A 26,882-nucleotide genomic window follows, 5' to 3' on the forward strand; every position below is an offset into this window, starting at 1 on the left:
TCATAGGTTAGTGATTCACTAATGTTTTTGCCCTTTCACTCACCCAAAGACTTAGCGAAATAATGCCTTATTCCGTCGTGAATTAAGACTGGGCTAGGAACTAGCAGTAGGCTCCAACCCACCATTTGGGAAACACAAGGCTAAGTTAGACTCAGGACTAACTAACCCAGGTGCAATCCTCCTAGCTACAGGTGTATTCTCCCTGCCCACTCACCTGCTATGGCCTGGGGAGAGCCCACTGGAGTAGACGGAGATGATGGGAAGGTGTTGCTGTTGTGATCTGAGGGATAAATCTACACAGAAACAAAAAACATGAAATGGTGGCTGTTTCTCAATATGCATACTCCCGTGCTCCACACTCATGTTCCAGGTGCCTTCTTAAGGGACGTTCTTGTGGAGGATGAGAGTGTGGAGAACGCATAAAACAGTACATTTGAGAAGCGCTCGCACTCCCCCTACTGTATTACCTCACGCTTCACCTCCCCAATCACTGAACCTTCTTCCGGCCAGGACAATGGCAACAATAGAGACGAAACAAGATGTACACAAAGCAAACATTTTATTTGATAGTTATGAGCTAGATGTGTAAATTGTTGTTATCTGGCCAGCTAGCTAAACATGGAAAAATGACCTAAAATTAATGTTATGCAAGGTACAGTAGATTTTAACTCTTTGTGGGTAGCTACCTAACACTTCTTTGTGGCTTGCCAGTTAGCACTACAAGCTAAAATTACCTAAAACCAATGTCATCCAAGGTAGATTTAAATTCTTCGTGAATATCTGGCTAACTAACAGTAGTAGCTAGCCAGTTATCACTACAGACTTACTATGGGCTTGCAACCTACAGTGGGTATTGTAGGCAGGTAACCATGCCAAAATTTATACAGCATGTATTTATTAACGTATCAAGTTAAAATATTGTAGTCAGGCAACATATGAGATGTGAATAGGCAACACGTCATTCCAAAGTCGGAGTGTATTTTCTCGCGCGTCAGCTCAAATAATTGATTTCAAGAAAATGTGCGTAATTTTTTACGTGGTTGCTTCATATTTCTTTGCTTACTAACCATTGAAGCAGTCACGAAGTACGCATTCAAGAAGTGCCCTCCAAGCTCTGTTTCGAATACTTTGATTTGGACTCATGCTCCAATTTGCATGCTAAGAGCATGGTAGTATGCAATTTGAGAAACACCACTCAATAGTAAGATCTTTGACACAGAGAACTACATAAGAATCAGCATTCTCTATTATTTGCAGATAGTTTTTTCTAGGGCTGTCCCAAACGAGAAAATATAATCATCGTCGACCGAAAGTCGGCTGTTCTTTTGACTTTGATTTGGTCGACATTTTTTAAACGTGTATTTTTCCCATATATATATATATATATATATATATAGACACACCCAATGTGTTTTAATAAAATCAACTATATGCATTGATCTTGTCTGATGCTTTAATTAAGCTTACGGTTTGATGAAGACAAGTGCCTCAAGAGGGCGCCAGAGATCTAGATAACCAGAAAAGAAAAAAAATAATAATAATCTGACCCAACTATTGTCCTCCCGCTCCAGCTGGTTTTCGCAGATTCTGCCATTACTCTCCTGAAGGTGCCGGTAATATAGGCTACACGAGGAGTCGGCAACCTTTTTTCATGTGGATCGCCAATTTATCAAACTATTTCTACCGATCTGCTTGCCCGTTATGATTTTCATTAGCACATTTTCTTGAAACAGTTTAATTTAAATGTATAATAACATCTTCATATCTCAAAATCATTGTCATGGGGTTAATCCAAATTCTATCCAACTCTAAATGAAAAGGATACAAACCTAAAAAGTAACTTCTATTGCCATCTATGTAAAAATAGTCTACATAAAGCCAAATAAAAACATTGCAGCCTGCAGGTAGTAAATATCCGGATAAAAATAAATATCCGATGAATCACAATGTTGCAGACAGACCATGTGTAGCCAAACTTGAAATATTGTATCAACTACTAACTTGGGTTCTGCCCGAAGCATGTGCTAGGGAACTTGCAACTTTGTATAAAATATTCTGGGCCCTCGAGAGTTTCCTGCGCCAGTGAGCTCGGGACAGACAGTTGTAGGCCATTTGCGCAAGGGATAGGAAGCAGTGCTTGACTTGGGCATGAGCTCACTGGAGCATAGTACCCGACACCTCAAATTTGTCTTGATTTGTTTAACACTTCCTTGATTACTACATGATTCCATATGTGTTATTTCATAGTTCTAATGTCTTCACTTTTATTCTACAATGGAATGAGTAGGTGCGTCCAAACTTTTGACTGGTACTGTATGTAAATGGGGAATTTATGTACACTAACAATCAAAATGCAAACAATTCACACAATGAAGTTATGAAACAATGAATGTGCACAAATTGGCGGGAGAGATAATTCTGGAGAGAGAAGTGCATTGTGCATATGGTCAATCTGACATCTGCATTGGCCATGCAGCATTTAAGGTGATACGGCCTCAGCAGAAGTTAGGGCATTCATACTTCTAGCGCTTCGTGGAGCAGAGCAGAGCTGTTTTCAAGGAAGTAAGTTTGTGTTTATACAGGATGTACCGCCCCCACCTACCGTCAACCAGTCATGTCAATGAGGAGCAATACAGAGCCCTCTGCATTGTTACAACATTTGGGAGGCGATGTGGTACAGAGCTGGATTTGGCCTCTGCATGCATCTGGAGGCTCTGCAATTGTGTCACACTGTCCATATGGAGCCCCCGACCACATTTTCGTATCAATCATAAATTGGCTTTTAGTCTAGGCCTCAGCAATGGATTAGTTCACTGAGACGGGCACATATATCACACACAGGTTACTGCTCGACTAAAACAAATTTAGGTCGACCAACAGACTAACAAAAAAAGAAAATACAAAATAAATAAATCGACCAGTCGACTAATTGGGTTCAGCCCTATTTTTTTTCTTGGTCTCGGTGGATCAATCATCATGGCATAATGACTGAAGACTATGGTTGATGTGGTCTGTGCGATTCTACTCACCGATGCCAGGGCTTTGCCGATCTCATCTCCTGAGCTTCCTGTCCCCCGGTTGGCTGTGATGAAACAATAAAGTAGACAGCAAACTATTATAATTGACATTTCCATTTTGAAGAACATTTAGAAGTAAAGGGAGAAACAAACAAAGGAAGGGCCAGAAAGTGAGAGAAAGAGAAAAATAGACCGAAACAGGAAGCTATATAGAAAAAGACAGTCTACATAGTGTCAGTGGTAGACAGTCATACCCATGATGCTGTCTGTTCCGTTGATGGGGGAGGTGTGGTTGGAGACTCCATAGCCAGTGGATCCTGAGTGGAAGCTCCCGTTCACCTCGCTGCCGTGCAGGGGGTAGTTCTGGGGCGAGAGAGGCAGCGGCTGGCGTTTCTGCACAAAAACAGGCTTAGAGTCATTCTCTGTGTTTTGGGAGAGAGCGAAATGACAGTGGTGTATACTACCATCTCATGTAACCTTTATTTAAACAGAGAACCTGTTGCTGTATGTGTTTGTGACAGAAGTCTCACCAGTCTGTCCTGGGGGTTGATGGCTGTGAAGGGTGTAGGCTGGCCCAGGTGGGGGGAGTTACCCAGCATGGCTGTAGAGTAGCCCGGCTGCCCCATCGACCCGCCAGAACTCCATGGGTCAGGGGAGGGGTGCAGGCCTTCTGTCAGGGGGAAACCAGGGGAGGGGAGGGATGGGTGTTTGGGTGTGGACAAAAGAGAGGGTGAGCCCCAGAGGGACGAGCAGCATCCAGAGATAAGACAATAAGGGGCCACAACATATGAAGCATGTCACATCCGCCTGATGACTTCATCCTAGTGTACAGATAGACACACAGGGTAGGCGGAGGATCACGTTCGCTCGGGGCTTTGGCTCACTATCACACTGCCAGCAGGTGTTTCCACAGGCAGAAATAGAGAAAATAAAACAGGAATGGGTCATCGCCATAGACATCACTGGTCAGCTAATGCATTATTCAATTGATTAACCTCACCTAAAACGGTGTTTTGTTCCACTTTCTCCATATAGCAGAGTTATCACTAGGGGCCAACCCACTCTGATAAGTATACTGTGTAGTTGTGGCCCCCAGACACGATCTGGTATAAAGTAATGACCTTGCATGTAGAAGGAGCCGGGGTAGGCTACATTTCCAGGCTTGGAGGCAGGATACCCTGCACCGTCTCTGTTATATTCCTCTCCTGAGGCCGATGCATACACCTACAGAACACACACACAGTAGGGAGATGAGTACGTCAAACGGACTATTTTCTAATAATATTTCCCAATTGATTGGAAATAGTAGAGATGGTGTGGTCAAAAAAAATGTGTATCGAAATCTTGATTAGGATACCCATCCCTCCCTTCATACCCTTATAGCATTTATCAATATAGCATTTATCAATTGTAGTTTTTTCAATTGAGGAGTATGTATTTTTATTTATCAATTCAAATCAACAGCCTCTGACATTTGAGGACACTGGGTCATTGCCATATTTCTAGAACTAAGCCGTGTGGCAGGTTTTTTAACAGACTGAAAATAAAGTCCACAGACACACACTCCCAGTCTTAATACGGCAACCTTTTGGCCACATTAAAAGACCACTACAAGAAAACTCTGGCAGCATCTGAAATACATTTTCTCCTTTCGTATTACGTAATTATTTGGCCTATACACAGTACAGCCCAAACTCTGTACACCTGTATAATCTGCTGGAAAGTTCACACCCCCTGACTTTACCCACATTTTGTTAGGTTACAGCCTTTTACAAAAAAATTTATTCAATTGTTATTTTTCCACAATCCACACACAATACCCCATAATGACAGAGAAAAAACAGGTTTGAAATGTTAGTAAATTTATAAAACATAAAAAAAACACTGAAATATCACATTCACATAAGTATTCAGACACTTTACTCAGTTGAAGCACATTTGGAAGCGATTACAGCCACGTTTTCTTGGGTTTGACGCTACAAGCTTGGCACACCTGTATTTGGGGAGTGTCTCCCATTCTTCTCTGCAGATCCTCTCAAGCTCTGTCAGGTTGGATGGGGAGCGTCGCTGCACAGCTATTTTCAGGTCTCTCCAGAGATGTTCGATCGGGTTCAAGTCCGGGCTCTGTCTGGGCCACTCAAGGACATTCAGAGACGTGTCCCGAAGCCACTCCTGCGTTGTCTTGGCTGTGTGCCTAGGGTCGTTGTCCTATTGGAAGGTGAACTGTCGCCCCAGTCGGAGGTCCTGAGCAAGGATCTCTCTATACTTTGCTCCGTTCATCTTTCCCTCGATCCCGACTGACTAGTCGCCCAGTCCCTGCCGCTGAAAAACATCCCCCCAGCATGATGCTGCCACCACCACCACGTTTCACGGTAGGGATAGTGCCAGGTTTCCTCCAGATGTGACAATTGGCATTCAGGCCAACAAGTTCAATCTTGAATCTACTTTCTCGTGGTCTGAGAATCTTTAGGTGTCTTTTGGCAACTCCAAGTGGCCTGTCATGTACCTTTTACTGAGGAGTGGCTTCCGTCTGGCCACTACCATAAAGGCCTAATCGGTGGAGTGCCGCAGAGATGGTTGTCCTTCTGAAAGGTTCTCCCAACTCCACAGAGGAACTCTGGAGCTCTGTCAGTGACCATCGGGTTCTTGGTCTCCTCCCTGACTAAGGCCCTTCTCCCCCGATTGCTCAGTTTGGACGGGCGGCCAACTCCAGGAAGAGTTTTGGCGGTTCCAAACTTCTTCCATTTAAGAATGATGGAGGCCACTGTGTTCTTTGGGACCTTCAATGCTGCAGACATATTTTGGTACCCTTCACCAGATCTGCGCCTCGACACACTCCTGTCTCGGAGCTCTACGGACAATTCCTTCGACCTCATGGCTTGGTTTTTGCTCTGACATGCACTGTGGGACCTTATATAGCCTTTCCAAATCATGTCCAATCAATTGAATTTAACACAGGTTGACCAATTAAGGTGTAGAAACATCTCAAGGATGATCAATGGAAACAGAATGCGTTGAGCTCAATTCAGAGTCTCGTAGCAAAGGGCCTGAATATTTATTGAAATAAGGTATCCGTTTTTATTTGTAGTAAATGTGCAAAAACTTCTAAAAACCTGTTTTTGCTTTGTCATTATGGGGTATTGTGTGGAGATTGTTGAGGATTTTTTATTTTATTTCATCCATTTTAGTTTAAGGCTGTAACGTAACAAAATATGGAAAAGGTCAAGGGGTCTGAATACTTTCCGAAGGCACTGTAGGTTCAATACACTGCCTTGAACTAATGACATGGAGGTTTCCATTAACCCAGCACAAACTCATTATGATCCAAATACCTGACATCCTCTTAATGCCCTGTTACCAAGACAACAAACTGGTATAACTGGTTTCTTTAATGGTTGAAAAAAGCCCTCAACTTACTGCTTCTTCTCGGTGATCTCAGGGCCTTACGGCTAGGTTTGCGATATGTGGTGTGTGTGTTACACACATGATCAAGTTAGGTCTGGTTAACACACATGATCCAGTCTCCTCTGTGACTTGCAGAGCATCAACCATAGGATTGCTAGTAGTCTCTGGCATGTCACTAAAGAGGTGAAGGTCCCGAGGTTGTGAACTAGCAGAGCCCTCAGAATCAGCTCTATTCTGGCAGGGGTTAGAGAATCAAACTATGCGCCCGACAACTCAGATCTTACACAGTGAAGTTTTTTCTGTTATTTGACTGAACAGAGAGAGGAAGAGAGGAGGAGAGGAAGAGAGGAGAGGTACAAAAGGGAATGGAGAGATGCACTACTAATTACTGTGCCATCTGCCCATTCCTGGACTGCAGCCAACTCTACGGGCAGCTGGGATAGAGGGATGGGGGAGGGAGAGAACGAGGGGGGGGTGGGGGCGAGAGAAACAGAAAGGAGGGTAGGAGAGGAAGTAGAGCACACAAGAGAGAGGGAGAGAAAAAAGATAGGGAGTTGAAGGGAGAGCGACAGAGGGAGAATAGGAAGGAGAACAGGGGAAGAGCAGAAACGGTATAGTGAAGTCAGGTAATGGCCAGGTCTGCATGTCATCCCTTACGTAATCTGTGGATGAGGGTGCTGGGCTGGAAGGAATGCAAGCACATCTCTAAAATAAATGGCCCTATAAATATGACCCTCGATAAAAACATGTCTAAATAAATGAATGGGTGAATGAGTAGGGCTCGGTTTATTTTTTCACCTCGTCGGCAGCGTAAAGGCACACAGCTGTGCGTCTGGAGGCTCTCTCTGCCAGTTAGGCTGCTGCTCTAAACACCAGGGAGAAGCCTGCCATGCCACTGGGACTCTGTGTGTGTGTGTGTGTGTGTGGGGGGGGGGGGGGGGGGGGCTTAGTCTGGGTATTGGGGTGCACACTCAGTGACGATGGGGGCTGGGAGGCATTTTAAGTATGGGGGATGCAAAAACAATGGGAGCATTCCTGATAATGGGTGGGGAAAAGGTGTGGATATGATTGGGTAGGTGGGCACATTTTGGGTTTGGCGAGGGCGAAAGGTCTGAGATGGGTGTGCGTTCTTAAGGGGCAAATAGGCAGACTAGGGTATGGCAGTCTGGTAAGAGGGGGGGTAATGGTGGGGCTGGAGAGGGGGACAGTTTTACAGGCTTTGGTGTTCCATTTATATTTCAAGGTTTGACATTAGCACAATGGGGGCACCAATTGTTGTCACCTGGTTAGTCAGTATGTTACACCTGTGCTGGCTTGTCATCTTGTTAGTCAGAAGATGTTTCAACTGTGCACAGATGATATTTAAGAGTGGCTGGCCCAGTGCTCCAGTTGTCTTGATAGACGCGAAAGGTTAACACCTTTAGTTGGCTCTCTATTTGATTTCCAGAAAAACGTTCCTTTGTCTGATTTCCCTGATTTGTTTTTCCCGCCACCTTTTTTGGTTTGCTTCCTGTCTTTAAGTTTGATGTGTTTGTCTTCTTCTTTTGTTTGCCTCTTAGTGGTTAAATTTAGTGGGCGCTCATGGTGAGTGTCTTTTAGGTCCCAGTTGTTGTTGCTATGCAACTTTCAGTGGACACCCCTGTGACTGTCATTTAGAGCCCCTCCTAAAACCCCACCTGTTTTGTTTTAATGGTTGTTGTCAGTAACTCTGTTAGTTCCCTCTTCTGTTTGAGCGACTTTTGGTTTTCATGCTGGGGAACGTAACAGTACTTACCGAAGAGGGCAGGCCAGGGGGAACTTTCCTGATCTTTTTTGGCTGGGCATCTGACACACACACACACACACACACACACACAATGAAACAGAGTTATGAAAGCAGTTAAGGGCATTCCAATTAATTTTCCATTTGGTAAGCGCTGTGCTGGTAGCTATATCTGTCTTTATGGCACATAACTTCATCAAATGTAATCTAATCTTATACAACCAATATGTGTATGCAGCGGCTTCACACCACCTCTCCTTCCATTGAATCCCCTACAGGTTTAGCAGAAGTGAGATTTCTCAGGTTCTTATTTTAAAGCTAAGTAGGAGAAGTGAAGGTAATCACAGTCGGAAATATGAACCAGAATAAAGAGCAACTCCTCTCCTTTGACAGTAAAAGTGGAGCGGATACGGTCATGAATTCCGTGTGATTTTGTACAAAGAGGTAGCAATTAGTCGACATGTAGAACTAGGGCTGGGCGATTTGGCCTAAAACGCATCTAACTTTTCCACGATATACATCTAGATTTAAAAAAAAAAGTTCTCTAAATAAGCTTATTTAGGTAAAATGCACTGCATTTAAAACAGCAATAATCGAATGAATTCAGAACTTGGTCAATTATACCAAGGCTAAATAAATGCCTTCCACAACCATAAGACCAACTCATAATTTAATTATTTTATTAAAATAGTAGTACCTGTTTTTTCTGTTGTTGCAATAATCACTGATCTGGCTTTCAGGTCGGTCTATAAAAATGACCTTTTTGTAACACATTTAACCAGAACTATGCATAATGCACCCCCACTAATAATGTAGAAAATACCACCAGTCTCAATCTCTCAAGCCAAGCCCACGTGCTAGCGATAAGCCGGCTAATATTCATCATTTAAACGTTGAGTCAACTTGGATCTAGGCATAATTTCACAAGCTCTGAATTCAGCTACAGTTGTAATGAACACAGCCCGATGCCCGTATCCAACTGTTTAAAACGCCATTCTAGCCTTTCCACTTTGTTCAGATGTTGAAATCAAATGGCCTACCTTATTTCTCAGAATGAGAACGAGTTGCCAATTCCTTATACAATTGTCTTATGATTATTGCACATTTATAATACACAGACTAAACGACTAGTATAACAATCTTGATTTGACTAAAATGCTGCTAGCGATACGTGGTACCGCAATGCGCACAAAAACTAAGTATTCATTTTCCAGAATGTGTTCATTGGTACATCCGTTTTAGTAGTGTCTGCTCTGCTCGAAATCTGATGAGTTGAAACAAACGGGGGGTGGTTGGAAAGGTTAATGTCTCCTCTATTACAGTAAAATATTGTCTCCGTGTGTTGTGGGGTCCATATGACCGATTCTGTTGGACCAAACCTTAAATGAAACCGTTTGTCAGAGAGGAAGAAGTGATCTCTCACCATTGTTGTTGTGAGTGGTAGGGGGAAGGGCTTGGCAGAACGAGACGAAGCGAGAGGTTTCACTCTGGCCAAAATCTGCCCAGAATAAGCCTAATGGGTTTCTATGCGCTTATTTTGATCTTAAGTTTGTCGCCTGCGTTCACCGCCTTTGGGACAACAACGACTCCCATTGTTAAGGCGGAGACATGAGCATCTCGTAATTATATACAGATCTCTGGTGTAAATAGGAAGGTGCACAGCACAGATGGAGCGAACAAGACCAAAAAGACAACATGAGAACAAGAGGGCATAAACACTCACAAAAAAGAAAAAGAAAATTTAAACCTTGATTCTGCAATACTGGCATTTGGAATATCACGCAAAAACATAAAATCTGAATTAATTTGATATATCACCTAGCCCTATGTAGAACGTCCGAGATTTACAACAAATGCATTGCAGTAAGCATTTAAATAGAAGCTTCAATTCAACAACGTTTTTTAAAGACCCTCCAATGTGGCCACCAGGAAAATTGGCACTGCGGCACTGCTTTACATTAGAATGTCTATTCTACCCGTTCTAATTCTGTGCACCATCTTCCTTGCATTTATCCATGCTAAGAAATAGGGATAGCGTGAGTTTTTTATGGGGTAATATTCAGTGGTTTCTGTCCTTACCCATGCTCTCCTGGGTGGGTCTCCTGCGAGGGTTGAATTGGGAGGGGTAGAACTGGGAGCCAGACTTCAGGCCCGAGGGTGACAGGGCATCAGGACTGGGCATGGGCATCTCACTGGGCATAAAGCCCGGCTACGCAGGAGAGGAATGAGAGAGAAGGAGAGAAGACAAGGTCAGACACACAAATACTGCATGGGAGATTATCCCAATGTGGAGAGAGGAAAGAGGATGAGAAGGTCGACGGGAGGAGGGGGGAATGGGAGAGAGGAGAAAACAACTCGGGGATGAAGGAGAAGATGGGACAAGGTGGGCAGATTCACAAGAACATCAGAAAGAAGGAAGAGACGGTAGCTTCAGAGGGGACACGGAGAAAAAACATTTGACACATTGGAAGAGAAGCGAGGTCAAGAGAGGAGTGTGATTTTACCTGCGCTCCAAAAGAAGAATAGGGTCCTCGCTCAGCTTTCCCTATAAAAAACAAGGAGGGACAATCAGGGCAGGCCGTCGTAAAAACCTTTAAAGCCACCTTTTACGCATCTCCAGCACATTAACACCCAATCTGGGGTGTTCCCCTTTCTCCAGTTGGGTGACCCCCTACCCCCCCATCTGCTGCCTGCCTGCTGTGTGGTGCTGTATATGAAGTGTTGTATTTATGGCTTTGGACAGGCGCAAAACAACAAATTGGACCATACCACCCAACCCAACCCCCTCATCTCTCCTCTGACAGCTCAGCTGAGACACACGCTATAGGCCACACTAATCCTCTGGCAGAGGTTTGTTTGTGCTTGGGTGCACCTAAACCCCTAACCCCCCTTCCAACACACAGCCTAAACACCCTGTCCCCGTGTATGCTCCTAGTCACCTCCACACACGTGGAATGCCCCTGAAGGAGGTCTCTCATATACAGCGACAGTAGGTGAGGTTCTCGCACACACAGTCTCTGTATCCTCTGAGACACACATACAACTGCATCTCCATTCACTCGTGTGCGTTTCAATTTACTCCCCTAAAGACGTATCATTATGCAGTCACTTCTCCTGGTCATTTATTGTAAATACAGGGTGGCTTACTGAAGCTCCGAAAGCCACACAAGACCACAGGGACCTGTTAGTGGGTTTACTTTGTCTTGGTGGGGCCGTCAAATCAGCTGAGCTTAATTAAAGGGATGGGGAAAGAACCTGCTCATGTTCCAAGGTCTAAACCACAGACCAGGTTGGGGGAAATGTATTCAGATTTCCTTACCAACGATCCCCGAGCCGAACAAGGGGGTGGAAGCGAGGCCTTCGTGCTCGTTGTAATGAGCTCCTTCGCCATAACCCTGGAGGGAGAGAGATAAGAGAGATAATATGAAGACTTAAAATCAATTGCTGCTTCTTAAAAAAAAAGATTCAGTATGCCAATCTTCGACCAAACACACTGCGCATGTGGGCTCCTTGGGCTAATCTATGCTTAGGGTTGGGCGATGTCAACCTTTGTACGATCGTGATTATGTACCCGTAAAACATTGTGACATACGATGCTAATCAACCCTATTGGCCAGCCCCATATATATTTTTCTTAATGACAACAATACAAACACCAGTTGGTCTATAGTGCAAAATGCAATGCAACTGACCGAATCATAATGAAAGATAATATTTTTGAAAGCCTGGACAGTAGCTAAGTGGAGGCAATGGCAAATCTTTTCTGATATTCCTTTCTGGTGGAGGAGCAGAACAGGTTTGTGTGTGTCGGTCTGGCGTGTACATGATGGAACAGTCTGATGAGGAACGGGCTGTCTTACCGTAGTGAGCTAGGTTATAGGCCTGCATCATGGGACGGATAAAAGCACTGCCGTCCTTATAACTGGATAATAATGCCTTTATTTGCCGCAAAATAAATTATGTTGTCCGTTCTATACCTCAAAGCTGTGACTGAGAAGAGCCTATGCTATAGAGTTTCATTTGTTGTTATTTTTGAAAGCCACAACGCCTTCGTATGATAGAATATTTGGGAAATAAACTACTGTTCATAACTAACTTGTCGTAAAGCTTTTAGGATAGGCCTAGTAGGAAGATATGCGAGGTTGAAAACCAAATAACCTTAAGGGATTTCCCTGGTCCGCATGGATCATTTATTTCTTAAGATAGACAGAGGACTAATAATGAGAGAGAACAAAACCTCAATAGCCTATAGAAAAATCGAATGACAAGTTTAAGCTTGTGTTTTTAGGCTATTCAAATAACTTGAAGATGGAACTCCGTTACATTCATTGTTTGATCAGGAGAAAGTCGCGCATAAAACAAAAAGAGTAGCCTTCAGTCATATTTATAGCCTATGAAAATGGAGAGAGCGAAGGGAATATAGAAAACAATAATTAAGTGTCGGTTATATAAAATAAAAAAATGTAAATACAAAAATGGTTTAGGCTATAGCCTAACGCCCATGCATCCGACAGAGAAACAATATTGTCTGACTGGAGACTGTGCTGCTTTGGTGACATTCTGCACTCTGGCCTACATTCACGTCGTGTTCTGTAGGCAAGAACATTAATTGAAATAGGCTATAGCAAATAGGAATAGACAAATTACTCAGAATGTCACTTGTCTGCTGCGCTGCGAGACTGTTTTTTTCCTGAGCGGCGACAGTCAAGTTCAAAATAGGTTAAACCACTGTCTGTCATGTCACGATGTCGCCATCATTGATGATTGCTGTTAATGTGTTGGTGTTGGAGCTGGGAGATAGTCAAATTTATCACGATATGACTTTGGTCTATTTTGCTGGATTAGAAATAGGTAAAATAAAAAAAATGCTATTTGTTTACATTAGCGGCAGGGACCTCGGCATTTTTTACCCACTGCCATGTAAGACAACTGAAACGGTAGCCTATGATTCAAAAACTAAGCTATTTCAGATGACATATCCAGAGAACGCATGATTCATATTTGGATGTGCAACCTGTCAAAATAGGATCCAGAATGATCAGATTTATTTCTGGATCAAATAATTTGCCGACATCTTATGCATATTGGCCTATAAAGCCACCTGATGGTACTCAAAACATGATTGTTGCTATATAGCCATGTGGGCTAATTTAGTCGTCTTAAAACGTCCAACAAAAAATGTTCAGCTCTAGGCATTGGCTACTTGATGCAGGCATATTCACTGCAAATGGGGCGCTCTGCTACGCGGCGCATCAAAACCATAGAAATAGATACTTCACAGAAAGTTGTGATTATCCCCTCTATAAGAGGAACTGTAGTCTCGCTGAAAACTGTATTTTTCCCGCAATTGCATTTTGTGCAATGGTCATATGCTTGTGCTTCTCAGAACGCATCTCTCCCTCTTCCATGCACACATTGGGGAGAGGGAGTGAGTGGCTCGCTCACACAGCAGCCGACAGTGAAACAGGCAGATACTTTCATAGGAGGAATCAACATACTGCATTGGCTATTACTGTTGACTAAATAATGGTTTTAGAACAATCTACAGGAACGTAGAGTGTTCAAAGCTGTCATCAAGGCAAAGGGTGGCTACTTTGAGGAATCTCAAATATATTTTGATTTGTTTAACACTTTTTGGTTACTACATGATTCCATTTGTTTTATTTCATAGTTTTGATGTCTGATGTCTTATTTTGTTGCCTTACAACCTGGAATTAAATTTGATTTTTGGGGGGTTTGTATCATTTTATTTACACAACATGCCTTACACTTTGAAGATGCAAAATATTTTTGTGAAACAAACAAGAAATAAGACAACACAAAAAAATGAAAACTTGTGCATAACTATTCACCCCCCCCCCCCCCCCCAAGTCAATACATTGTAGAGCCACCTTTTGCAGAAATTACAGCTGCAAGTCTCTTGGGATATGTCTCTATAAGCTTGGCACATCTAGCCACTGGGATTTTTGCCCATTCTTCAAGGCAAAACTGCTCCCGCTCCTTCAAGTTGGATGGGTTCCTGCTGGTGTACAGCAATCTAAGTCATACAACAGATTCTCAATTGGATTGAGATCTGGGCTTTGACTAGGCCATCCCAAGACATTTAAATTTTTCCCCTTAAACCATTCAAGTGTTGCTTTAGCAGTATGCTTAGGGCCATTGTCCTGCTGGAAGGTGAACCTCATCTCAGTATCAAATCTCTGGAAGACTGAAACAGGTTTCACTCAAGAATTTCCCTGTATTTAGCGCCATCCATCATTCCTTCAATTCTGACCAGTTTCCCAGTCCCTGCCGATGAAAAACATCCCCACAGCATGATGCTGCCACCACCATGCTTCACTGTGGGGATTGTGTTCTTGGGGTGATGAGAGGTGTTGGGGTTTGCGCCAGACATAGCATTTTCCTTGATGGCCAAAAAGCTACATTTTAGTCTCATCTGACCAGAGTACAATCTTCCATATGGTTTGGGAAGTCTCCCACGTGTTTTAAAAAATATCTTTGAGCAATAGCTTTTTTTTGTGGTCACTCTTTTGTAAAGCCCAGCTCTGTGGAGTGTACGGCTTAATGTGGTCCTATGGACAGATACTCCAATCTCCGCTGTGTAGCTTTGCAGCTCCTTCAGGATTATCTTTTGGCACTTTGTTGCCTCTGATTAATGCCGTCCTTGCCTGGTCCGTGAATTTTGGTGTACTTCTCCACAACCATGTCCCTGACCTGTTTGGAGAGCTCCTTGGTCTTCGTGGTGCCACTTGCTTAGTGGTGTTGCAGACTCTGTGGCCTTTCAGAACAGGTGTATATATACTGAGATCATGTGACAGCTCATTCGCCACTTACAGTGCATCTGTGTGGAATCTATTTAATTATGTGACTTCTGAAGGCAATTAGTTGCACCAGATCTTATTAGGGGGTTCATAGCAAAGGGGGTGCACGCACCACTTCTGTTTTTAATTTTGTAGATTTTTTAAAATAAGTTCTTTTTCCCCATTTCACGAATTGACTATTTTGTTAATGTCCATGACAACAAAATAGGAAAAATGCGAAGGGGGTAAATACTTTTGCAAGGCACTGTATGCAAGCATAAAGAAGCACATTTTTTTTTTTTAAATATATATATATATATATATATATATATATATATATATATATATATATATATATATATATATATAGATAAAAAAAATGTTTATACACATTGCTCAAAAAAATAAAGGGAACACTTAAACAACACAATGTAACTCCAAGTCAATCACACTTCTGTGAAATCAAACTGTCCACTTAGGAAGCAACACTGATTGACAATAAATTTCACATGCTGTTGTGCAAATGGAATAGACAAAAGGTGGAAATTATAGGCAATTAGCAAGACACCCCCAAAAAAGGAGTGATTCTGCAGGTGGTGACCACAGACCACTTCTCAGTTCCTATGCTTCCTGGCTGATGTTTTGGTCACTTTCGAATGCTGGCGGTGCTCTCACTCTAGTGGTAGCATGAGACGGAGTCTACAACCCACACAAGTGGCTCAGGTAGTGCAGTTCATCCAGGATGGCACATCAATGCGAGCTGTGGCAAAAAGGTTTGCTGTGTCTGTCAGCGTAGTGTCCAGAGCATGGAGGCGCTACCAGGAGAAAGGCCAGTACATCAGGAGACGTGGAGGAGGCCGTAGGAGGGCAACAACCCAGCAGCAGGACCGCTACCTCCGCCTTTGTGCAAGGAGGTGCACTGCCAGCGCCCTGAAAATTGACCTCCAGCAGGCCACAAATGTGCATGTGTCTGCTCAAACGGTCAGAAACAGACTCCATGAGGGTGGTATGAGGGCCCGACGCCCACAGGTGGGCGTTGTGCTTACAGCCCAACACCGTGCAGGACGTTTGGCATTTGCCAGAGAACACCAAGATTGGCCAATTCGCCACTGGTGCCCTGTGCTCTTCATAGATGAAAGCAGGATCACACTGAGCACCTGAGCACATGTGACAGACGTGACAGAGTCTGGAGACGCCGTGGAGAACGTTCTGCTGCCTGCAATATCCTCCAGCATGACTGGTTTGGCGATGGGTCAGTCATGGTGTGGGGTGGCATTTCTTTGTGGGGCCGCACAGCCCTCCATGTGCTCGCCAGAGGTAGCCTGACTGCCATTAGGTACTGAGATGAGATCCTCAGACCCCTTGTGAGACCATATGCTGACACATGCACATTTGTGGCCTGCTGGAGGTCATTTTGCAGGGCTCTGGCAGTGCTCCTCCTTGCACAAAGGCAGAGGTAGCGGTCCTGCTGCTGGGTTGTTGCCCTCCTCCACGTCTCCTGATGTACTGGCCTGTCTCCTGGTAGCGCCTCCATGCTCTGGACACTACGCTGACAGACACAGCAAACCTTCTTGCCACAGCTCGCATTGATGTGCCATCCTGGATGAGCTGCACTACCTGAGCCACTTGTGTTCGTTGTAGACTCCGTCTCATGCTACCACTAGAGTGAGAGCACCGCCAGCATTCAAAAGTGACCAAAACATCAGCCAGGAAGCATAGGAACTGAGAAGTGGTCTGTGGTCACCACCTGCAGAATCACTCCTTTTTTGGGGGTGTCTTGCTAATTGCCTATAATTTCCACCTTTGGTCTATTTTATTTGCATAATGGCATGTGAAATTTATGGTCAATCAGCGTTGCTTCCTAAGTGGACAGTTTGATTTCACAGAAGTGTGATTGACTTGGAGTTACATTGTGTTGTTTAAGTGTTCCCTTTATTTTTTTGAGCAGTATATATATATATATATATATATTCCAATGTGATTATGGGTCCCTTGGGAAACACTGACCAACACTGGTTAATACCCTGTCATAACTCATACCAGTCTTATTCATTTGTTTTCATGACCACCACCCATTGAATAATTATATCTTTGATTCCAATGGTTCACCCAAGTGTTTTGATCTATAGCGCAAGTAAAATCACAATACTTCTTGCCCCTATCATGCAGTCATCCTAACAACGTGGTAACTTTACTAATATACACAAACATTTGGTGCCACAGAAAGAAAGGAAAGGTGATATCTTCTTAGGAGTAAGTAGGATTCATATAGATCCAATGTAAGCTATATACTATTGAAGTCAGAAGTTTACATACACTTATGTTGGGGTCATTAAAACTCATTTTTCAATCACTCCACAAATTTCTTGTTGACAAACTATAGTTTTGGCAAGTCGGTTAGGACATCTACTTTGTGCATGACACAAGTCATTTTTGAACAATTGTTGACAAACAAATTCTTTCACTGTATCACAATTGCAGTGTGTCAGAAGTTTACATACACTAAGTTGACTGGGCCTTTAAACAGCTAGGAAAAATCCAGAAAATGATGTCATGGCTTTAGAAGCTTCTAATAGGCCAATTGACAAGAGTGAATTGGAGGTGTGCCTGTGGATGTATTTCAAGGCCTACCTTCAAACTCAGTGACTTTTTCAAACGCCAGAGCAATTTTCAAACGCCTGAAGGTACCACGTTCATCTGTACAAACAATAGTACCCAAGCATAAACACCATGGGACCACGCAGCCGCCATTCCGCTCAGGAAGGAGACGCGTTCTGTCTCCGAGAGATTAACGTACTTTGGTGCGAAAAGTGCAAATCAATCCCAGAACAGCAGCAAAGGACCATGTGAAGATGCTGGAGGAAACAGGTACAAAAGTATCTATATCCACAGTATAACGAGTCCTATATCGGCATAACCTGAAAGGCCGCTCAGCAAGGAAGAAGCCACTCCTCCAAAACCACCATAAAAAAGCCAAAGTACGATTTGCAACTGCACATGGGGACAAAGATTGTAATTTTCTGAGAAATGTCCTCTGGTCTGATGAAACAAAAGTAGAACTGTTTGGTCATAATGGCCATCGTTATGTTTGGAGGAAAAGGGGGGAGTCTTGCAAGCCGAAGAACACCATACCAACCGTGAACCACGGGGGTGGCAGCATCATGTTGTGGGGGTGCTTTGCTGCAGGAGGGACTGGTGCACTATACAAAATAGATGGCATCATGAGGAAAATTATTTGGATATACTGAAGCAACATCTCAAGACATCAGTCAGGAAGTTACGACTTGGTCTCAAATGGGTCTTCCAAATGGACAATGACCCCAAGCATACTTCCAAAGGTGTGGCAAAATGGCTTAAGGACAACGAAGTCAAGGTATTGGAGTGGCCATCACAAAGCCCTGACCTCAAACCTATAGAAAATTTGTGGGTAGAACTGAAAAAGCGTGTGCAAGCAAGGATGCCTACAAACCTGACTCAGTTACACCAGCTCTGTCAGGAGGAACGGGCCAAATTTTACCCAACTTACTGTGGGAAGCTTGTGGAAGGCTGCCCAAAACGTTTGACCCAAGTTAAACGAATTGAGTGTATGTAAACTTCTGACCCACTGGGAATGTGATGAAAGAAATAAAAGCTGAAATAAATAATTATCTACTAATTTTCTGCCATTTCACATTCTTTAAATAAAGTGGTGATCCTAACTGACCTAAGACTGTGAATTTTTACTAGGATTAAATGTCAGGATTTGTGAAAAACTGAGTTTAAATGTATTTGGCTAAGGTGCATGTAAACTTCCGACTTCAACCGTATAACAACAAAAGTATTTGGACACCCCTTCAAATTAGTGGATTCGGCTATTTAAGCTACACCCGTTAATGACAGGTGTAGAAAATCGAGCACACAGCAATGTCCATAGACAAACATTGGCAGTAGAATGGCCTTACTTAAGAGCTTAGTGAATTTAAAATGTTGGCAAAGTCATAGAATGCCACCTTTCCAACAAGTCAGTTCGTCAAATTTCTTCCCTGCTAGAGCTGCCCCGGTCAACTTAAAGTGCTGTTATTGTGAAGTTGAAACATCTAGGAGCAACAACGGCTCAGCCGGGAAGTGGTAGGCCACACAAGCTCACGGAACAGGACCGCAGATTGCTAAAATGAATAAAAATCGTCTGTCCTCGATTGCAACACTCAATACGGAGTTCCAAACTGCCTCTGGAAGAAACATCAGCACAAGAACTGTATGATGGAAGCTTCATGAAATAGATTTTCATGGCCGAGCAGCCGCACACAAACCTAAGATCACCATGCGCAATGACAAGCCTCGGCTGGAGTGGTGTAAAGCTCGCTGTCATTGGACTCTGGAGCAGTGGAAACGTGTTCTCTGGAGTGATGAATCATGCTTCACCATCTGGCAGTCCGAAGAATGAATCAGGGTTTGGAGGATGCCAGGAGAATGCAACCTGCACCAATGGATAGTGCCAAATGTAAAGTTTGGTGGAGGAGGAACAATGTTTTGGGCTAGGCCCCTTAGTTCCAGTGAAGGGACATCTTAACACTACAGCATACAATGATATTCTAGACGATTCTGTGCTTCCGACTTTGTGGCAAGGCCCTTTCCTGCTTCAGCATGACAATGCCCCCATCCACAAAGCGAGGTCCATACAGAAATGGTTTGTCGAGATTGGTTTGGACTGGCTTGACTGTTCTGCACAGAGCCCAGACCTCAACACCACCGAACACCTTTGGGATGAATTGGAACGCTGACTGCGAGCCAGGCCTAATCACCCAACATCAGTGCCCGACCTCACTAATGCTCCTGTGGCTGAATGGAAGCAAGTTCCCGCCGCAATGTTCCAACAATCTAGTGGAAAGCCTTCCCAGAAGAGCGGAGGCTGTTATATCAGCAAAGGGGGGACCAACTCCATATTAATGCTCATGATTTTGATATGAGATGTTCGACAAGCTGGTGTCCACATACTTTTTGTCATGTACATTATTTTCTGTGCTCTTCAAAATTTATGTGGTGCTCCTAACTTTTTTATGTTAAGAGCCAGTGCTACCAAATATTTATTTTTTTAATTTAGAGCCCTGCTAGTCATATACTATTAGTAATATCCACCGTGTAAGAAAAACATGTCCATGCTGATCAGTGTGTAGCCACTGTAGTGTGTAGTGTACAGTATGAAGTGTGCAGTGTTCCTTTACCCGTCCCTGGTTGAAGGAAGGGCTGTTCTGTTCTCCTGATACCCAGGGGCCAGGACCGCTCCGCTCATCTATACCTAGAAGATGGAACGCACAGGGTTAGACCTGCTCACTCAGAACCATGTAGGACTGGAAAGGGAAAGGAGATAAGGATAGAGGGAAAGGGACCAAAACTAGTAGTAGACTGGTAGTCTTTCACCCAACTCCAAATAAACCCCTAGTTCCTAGTACCCACCCAGAGCATTTGTAGGTTTGAGAAGTTGGAGATGTGACCAAAATTGAACAAATTCCACCTAGCCAATGCCAATACCTATCTAATCCTTTACGATCTACACCAGTACCTAGGGAGATAGGCGATATAGGCTAGAAGCCAATACGCAATGGAGGGTGACCCAGTTAGGAAGCACTGCTGCTTCCTCACTGGCTAGAAGTGTTCTAAATAACCTTTGGCTGAGTGCGCTGCTACTTCAGCTCCCCGTGACAGCTCTGCCACCACACTGTCACTTAGTGTAGCTATGAGCTGTAGGAAGTTTGAATAATTAACACCCAGTATGAGCCTCCTACAATCATCCTCAACATTTGTCATTCTCCCACTCTCTCCACTTCTGTCCATGGCAACGCAGTAGTTGTTCGTATCCCCATCCCTTCACACCTCCCTTTGCATGACAACGGACGAAGGAGTACACAAATGACAGAAGGGACACACGTCATGCATGTTGTCCCCGGTCAAGGGATTTGCATTGAAGAAGTGGAAGTAGGGAGAGTGATTTTAAAGATTGCCGAAGCAGAAATTCCTGCCCCCCTCCCCTTCTCTCCTCCCCCTCCGTTTCCTCTCTTACCGCTACCCAGCATCTCTGGGGGGAAGCTGAGGCTTAATTGTGTGCTGATTTGCATAACTGTGCATATTAATGAGACTGCGCTCTATGAATATTCATATTTTTGTTTTGTTGTCTAATAACAAAAATGGAAAGGGGCGGAGGGGAGCAGGCTGGAAGCACGACTGGATCAGCCATCAAGGAGAATGATGGGTCCAGAGAGGAAAGAGCTGCTATATCACCGTGACAACTGATCTATAGGAGAGATGGCAGCAGAATCGCAGATGAAGGAGACGAGGGGTTTGTTGCCTCAACCTGACTGTCACGCTCCATGTCCAGCAGTAGAACAGACTCAGAGAGGACATATACACAGAGACATATGGACCAGTCCTTTCCCCTGCTGAAATGACACCAGTGTTTCCCCTAGATATTTCTTAGGTGGATCGCAAAGGCAATAATTAATACGACAGCGCCCACAAATTATGACATGTGCCGGATATTGTGGACCGATAAATGAGGTTGGAATGATACTGTGAAAATGAGAATGCCCTTTTAGTGTAAGATCTGTTTGAAAAGAATGGCTGACATTTCAGTCTTTTGGTGGGATGGAGTTTTAGCCTTACAATGCAGTGAATTGGTTAATAGACAACAAAAAAAAATAAAAAAAAATAATATATATATATATATATTTTTTTTAAAAGAGTTCCAAACCCCTCTGCCAATAACAGCTAATTCTCAGTTTTCCCCTCCCCACTCAGGACTGTCTGGGAGTGGTCTATCAACATTCTTGCTTGAGAAATTGCCCTTTGCTAAGAAGCCCAGTTTGTTTTCAATGAAAATGGTAAAAAAGTAACAATCACAGTGACGTACTTAATTATTAACCAGAAATGATTTGATAGCGATAAAAACGGCTGCAATGGACCATTAAATATCTCCATAACTCTGTCGAGGGCTGCCAACAAACATTATCAGGACATCTTAATCTGGTATCCTGCTACTGAATCAGGCCGGACCTTTATAAGCCACTCGCTCCCCCTCACGTCAACACCGTGAATAGGCGGCTAAAATATGGTCATCTGAAGAATGTGGAAGACTTAGCATAGCCGCTGGGGTAGGAAATGAACATGGCGGGTATCCCTTACTGCTCTTTGGGAAGACTGACAGATGGAAGACAGGGGGATATAGACCTGACCTGACACCATGGAGATCCACAAAGGCACGGGGATAATAGGGAGCTCGGCAGGTAGCTAGGACCTCACACCTCGGGCTATTCATGTGTTCTCCTGAGGAGAGGAAGGGTCTACAGGAAGTATGGAGCGAATGGAGAAGAGGGTGTCTGGAATGCATGGAAGGAAGCGCTCTCCTAGACCTTCTGGGGTAAGTAGTAAGTAGCGTCACAACTCTTATTGCAAGGTATTTTAAAATGGCTGGTGCAGGGATTTGGACTGCATTGAAATGTATGGACGGGGAGCTGTGTTTCAACCGGGGAGAAAAAAGAGAAAAAGACGAAGAAAGTTTCACACCACACAAATGACTCACATTGAGTGAGGGAGAGGGCAAGTGAGCAACTCTGAAGTAAAACATCATTAAAATTGCTTTCATGCATATTCATTAGGACCACATTTTCCTACTAATTAACAGATCTGCTGATTAGTATAAAGGAGAGAATAAGTGAGACTCGTCTAAGTAGACTCATTTGTTTTCCTCAAAACTTCAAATGGCTTCCTCCTGCAAGTCGTTACCATGACAGCCTGATATAAGACAAATAGAACATCAGAGAAAACCACAGAGCTCTTGTCCACAGAACCCTGGTAGAAGAGAGGACCCAGTACTAAACTCCACATTCTAATTATACGGATTCATTTAAACAAGAATCTTGAAAATAGTTGGTCTACTATGTTACCAAGCCATTGCTGATGACAACTCAAAAATACATGAGGCAGGAACTCCACACCTTAACCTCTGTTATAGGGTTTGCCCCCCAGGGACACTTCTGTGACTGAGTGAGTTAAGAGTGAGTGAGAGAACGTCTCAGCACGATAGCTCAGAGAGCGAGAGGGTTGAGTCAGGCCAGACACATTCACTAGCGAGTCCCCTTTACACCCGGGTCTCACCACCCCTTCAAGCGAGGCTGGCCTATAATTACCACAGGAAGAGATACTGGAAACGACCAGTCAGCCTGAGTCACACAAGCTACGAGGCTACAGGACCAACACACAGGGAACATGCAGGCACAAACACACTTCACTTTTATAGGGTAATGCCCCGGGCACTGATTGGTGTACTGTCTGGTGTCTACCCTTTCTTCCTTCCTTCCTTTCATCCCAGCCCTGTATGACAGAAATGTGAGTCAACCAGACATAATTCACGATGCCTAATAAGTATTAAGGAGTGTGATTATGATTTAGGGAATGTCTACAATGGATACGCAACAGTATAGGATGTGTCTGAAATGATTACTAAGAGCCAGTGTCACGATGCTGGGGGGACAATATTCAACACCAACTTGAAATTACAAATTTGAACATGATTAGGCATGCTACTTCCCATATTATTTTTGAATCATTCAAGTTAGAAGCTAAACATATTCTGGACAATGTATCTTATGTTTAAAGCTCTGTGGTTTGATCAAGTCTGACAGAGTCTGCTTCTATACTGCACAAGGAATCCAATTCATGAGCAAATCTGATCAAGTTACTGAATTACCAAATCCAAATTTCCGTTCACACGAAGGAAAGTTCCTAAAGAACGGAAAGTTCATGCAAAATGCATACGTTCCTCTTTTGCATTTCAACCCAAGCCAGAGTTTAAAAATACCAGTTCAGAATCTCAGTTTCTGCTTGCCAGTAAATGAAACTTCGTTGGAAGTTAGTTTACACCTCAAGGGTTTTGCACATAGACACCCAAAGTCAGAGAGAACTAGGGATGCATGACAATGACCGTTCCTACGGGTAAAGATCTCCCAAAGACACAGATCTGTGATCAGCTTACCCTTCCCCCAAAAATTGACCATAGATCAATATCTTGGGTCAGGCTAAACTCATCCTAATCCATGACAGCACAGGCCAAACCTTTTCCACTCTACAGGGACGAGCACCAAAAAAAATACTAATAAACCACAGCTCAACTAAATCAAATCTAGAAAAAAAGGCAAGGCAGAGCAGATACTCACCAATGCTACTAAGGAGATGGTAGTGCAGAGAGACTAGGAACCTTCCCTTATAGAGCCTCTTCCTCCCCATTGTGAGAGGATGGGTGGGGGCTTCCTGGGTGAAATCATACACTGGGCCACATATGCTGCCTGCCTATCCACTTCTCTCTCTGCGGCCTAGGCCCTTTGTTTTGGCCTCTGATGAGCCTTGTGGAGACCTGTGCTGAGGGCTGCCACACAATACCAGGAGCAGCCGTTGGATTGAGAAAAGTAACGGCCTTTTTCTGTAAGTGTGCACCTTTCGTCGCTACAAAAGAAAATGTAAGTGGCCCTCAAGCGTAGAGAAACACCGTAGTTCGGTTTCCACGCTTCACCTACTCCGTCCCTTTCATCTGATTTATGCTACTTCAATATCCTGTTTCTTTTCAGTTACAACCTGAAAATACCTACATCAACGGTTCAGGGATTCGAGGAGGGTGAAAGAAGGTGATTGGAGGAGAAGGGGGGGGTGAAGGGAAACGATCGGCGGAGAGGAGAGGGTTGAAGAAAAGTGGCTTGAGGCCGAGAGAGAGGATGCAAGTTGGATGTGGAGCATGGTTCTTGTGTTGATCTCGGATGGTTATCAACAAGAGGAGATGGGATCTATTGGGGGTAGTTGGTTGGTTGTTTGGGGGTGAGGAGGAGCGAAGAATACCGTAAATAGTTCCCCCCTCCCCACAGGGTGAGAGATGGGGAATTTGGGGGTGAATAGGGTCATTTCCCATCCCCCCTCCTGTTTTAACACCCTCCGTAGAGTGTGATGGAGAGGCAGCAGCTGAGAAGGTGAGGGCGGGGACACCTGGAGGGGGAGGGGAAGACTGAGGCTGCTTCCTTTTCTTGACGAACTTTATTAACAAACAGCTGGAAGGAGAAGACCGGTGGAATCATATCCAATCCTTTGACCCATCAGTGGTAATGAAGGACAGTAGGCCATTTTAGCCTATTTGGAGTATTGATACAGCTACTGTGATTTGACCTCACTGACAACACTCCCTACGGGGCAGTGAGAGGATGGACAGTGGGGAGGGGTGGGGGGGGGGGGGGTCAGAGGTGGGACAGTGGGGAGGGTTCTCAGAAGACAAATAAGAAAGTGTTGTTGAAAGGGTTGTAACAGCCCATCGATGTCATGCTGTTCCTTAAAGACATATATAGGGGACCATTACAAAGCAATAACACCCTTAATGAAACAGCTTCAGATGAGATGTAGGGAAACGGTGGATATTGACCATTTTAAATCATATGGTCACATATGAAGACCATGTTGGTCAAAATGTTGTTGTACCATCACCAAGGTGACCTGAAGAAGACCATGTTAACTGAAATACTTAAATTATTGTACCTAGGCTTTATTCAAAATCTAAATTGGGAGCTGTAAGCATTCAGTGGGCATTTATTTTTGTATAAAAACCAAGGGCAGGTCTTACCGGAGCCTCCAAACTGGCTGCTGGCTAGAGTGGTGGGCCTGTTCTTCCCATTTGACACCGGTGGTGCAAACATCTGAAACAGAGACAAACACTGCGTCAAAAACATTCAACCAGAAATGGGACGTACATTTTTTTTTTTAAAGTCCAGGGGCCATATCCACAAAGCATCTCAGAGTAGGAGCGCTAATCTCGGATCAGTTCATAAAACCTTATCCATTATGAAGTAAAAGTCCAACCTGAAGCAAGAGCAGCACTGTGGATATGGGCCCTAAAGTTTAAAAAAAAACAAAAAAAACAAGCAGAAGTCTCCTTTAGACATCTATGTCTTGAGACAAATGGCGAGCCCGTGGCAACCACTTCAATAAACTAGTCAGTAGTCATCTTCATTAGACTACAGGAATCCAAAGCTGCTCTTAATAGACACCAAAGTACAATAACACCGGTTACATTACACCTCTGATGTTACATTGTTTGGTGCTAGGCGCTAATTTAATCTATCCCGATAGAAGGATTTAGTCGTTCTCAGTTACAACAGACTCCCGCAGCTGTCAACAGTGTGAAGCAATCTAAAGAAACATGCCAATGAGTTAGTCATTGACGCGAGTGACTCACAAAAACTGCCCAATGACAACACTGGCTGATTGATACCGTGCTATTCACTTTATGTAACAACCTTTTATACCAAACAATAAAACAACAAAAACACTTACTTTTATTATAGTTAAGAGACATTTTAGCAAATGGTCTTTGGCATGTCTATCTTGATGGGTGTGGATTTCTACACTCTTGTCTTGACAACAAAAGGTGTGTGTTGAAGTGTTTCTGTGTACATAAAATGTATTCTTTTCGATAAATAGTTTATCAGTCTATGTTTTTTCCCTGCCCATCCCATTATAAGAGACTATGTGTATTTGACTACAAACAACTTATTATATACCCGAAGGAGCAGTTCTGGACAAATATATTCTAGTATTGGGAACAGAACTATTGCAGGGCTGTTGACAGCAAAGATGTCTTACCGCGCTGAAATCCAGCAGGTCGCTGAGCTCCTTGTCTGTTCCCACTGTAGCCATTCTCTGCTGCTGTTCCTTTGGCCCTCGCAGTCTCAGCAACTGAGGGGGCGAGAGAGAGCACGGATCTTTAGTGGGATAACAGACCAACTGGCAAAGTCTAGAGCTGGGTTGTCAAACTCCTTCCATGGACGGCCGAGTGTCTGCTGGTTTTTCCCTTTCAATTTGTATCCAATTAAGATCTACACAAACGGGTGAGGG

General features: G+C 43.8%; 1 protein-coding gene across 5 annotated transcripts in view; it reads right to left on the reverse strand.

Moving 5' to 3' along the window:
- Positions 1–26,882, reverse strand: part of LOC129824342 (transcription factor E2-alpha-like) — a 43,062-nt gene that overhangs the window by 11,172 nt on the left and 5,008 nt on the right. For all 5 annotated transcript variants that reach the window (XM_055883921.1, XM_055883919.1, XM_055883918.1 and 2 more), the window contains exons 2-13: positions 26,631–26,723; positions 25,612–25,684; positions 20,186–20,259; positions 11,504–11,579; positions 10,689–10,729; positions 10,264–10,393; positions 8,197–8,246; positions 4,139–4,241; positions 3,548–3,687; positions 3,272–3,410; positions 3,030–3,082; positions 215–293 (exon numbers count right to left, since the gene is read on the reverse strand). In XM_055883921.1, the coding sequence (XP_055739896.1) occupies positions 215–293; positions 3,030–3,082; positions 3,272–3,410; positions 3,548–3,687; positions 4,139–4,241; positions 8,197–8,246; positions 10,264–10,393; positions 10,689–10,729; positions 11,504–11,579; positions 20,186–20,259; positions 25,612–25,684; positions 26,631–26,684 (1,012 nt within the window). In that variant the 5' untranslated portion in view covers positions 26,685–26,723. The remainder of the gene's footprint in view (positions 1–214; positions 294–3,029; positions 3,083–3,271; positions 3,411–3,547; positions 3,688–4,138; positions 4,242–8,196; positions 8,247–10,263; positions 10,394–10,688; positions 10,730–11,503; positions 11,580–20,185; positions 20,260–25,611; positions 25,685–26,630; positions 26,724–26,882) is intronic.

This window comes from Salvelinus fontinalis, chromosome 26 (genome assembly GCF_029448725.1).
Source record: "Salvelinus fontinalis isolate EN_2023a chromosome 26, ASM2944872v1, whole genome shotgun sequence".
NCBI lineage: Eukaryota > Metazoa > Chordata > Actinopteri > Salmoniformes > Salmonidae > Salvelinus > Salvelinus fontinalis.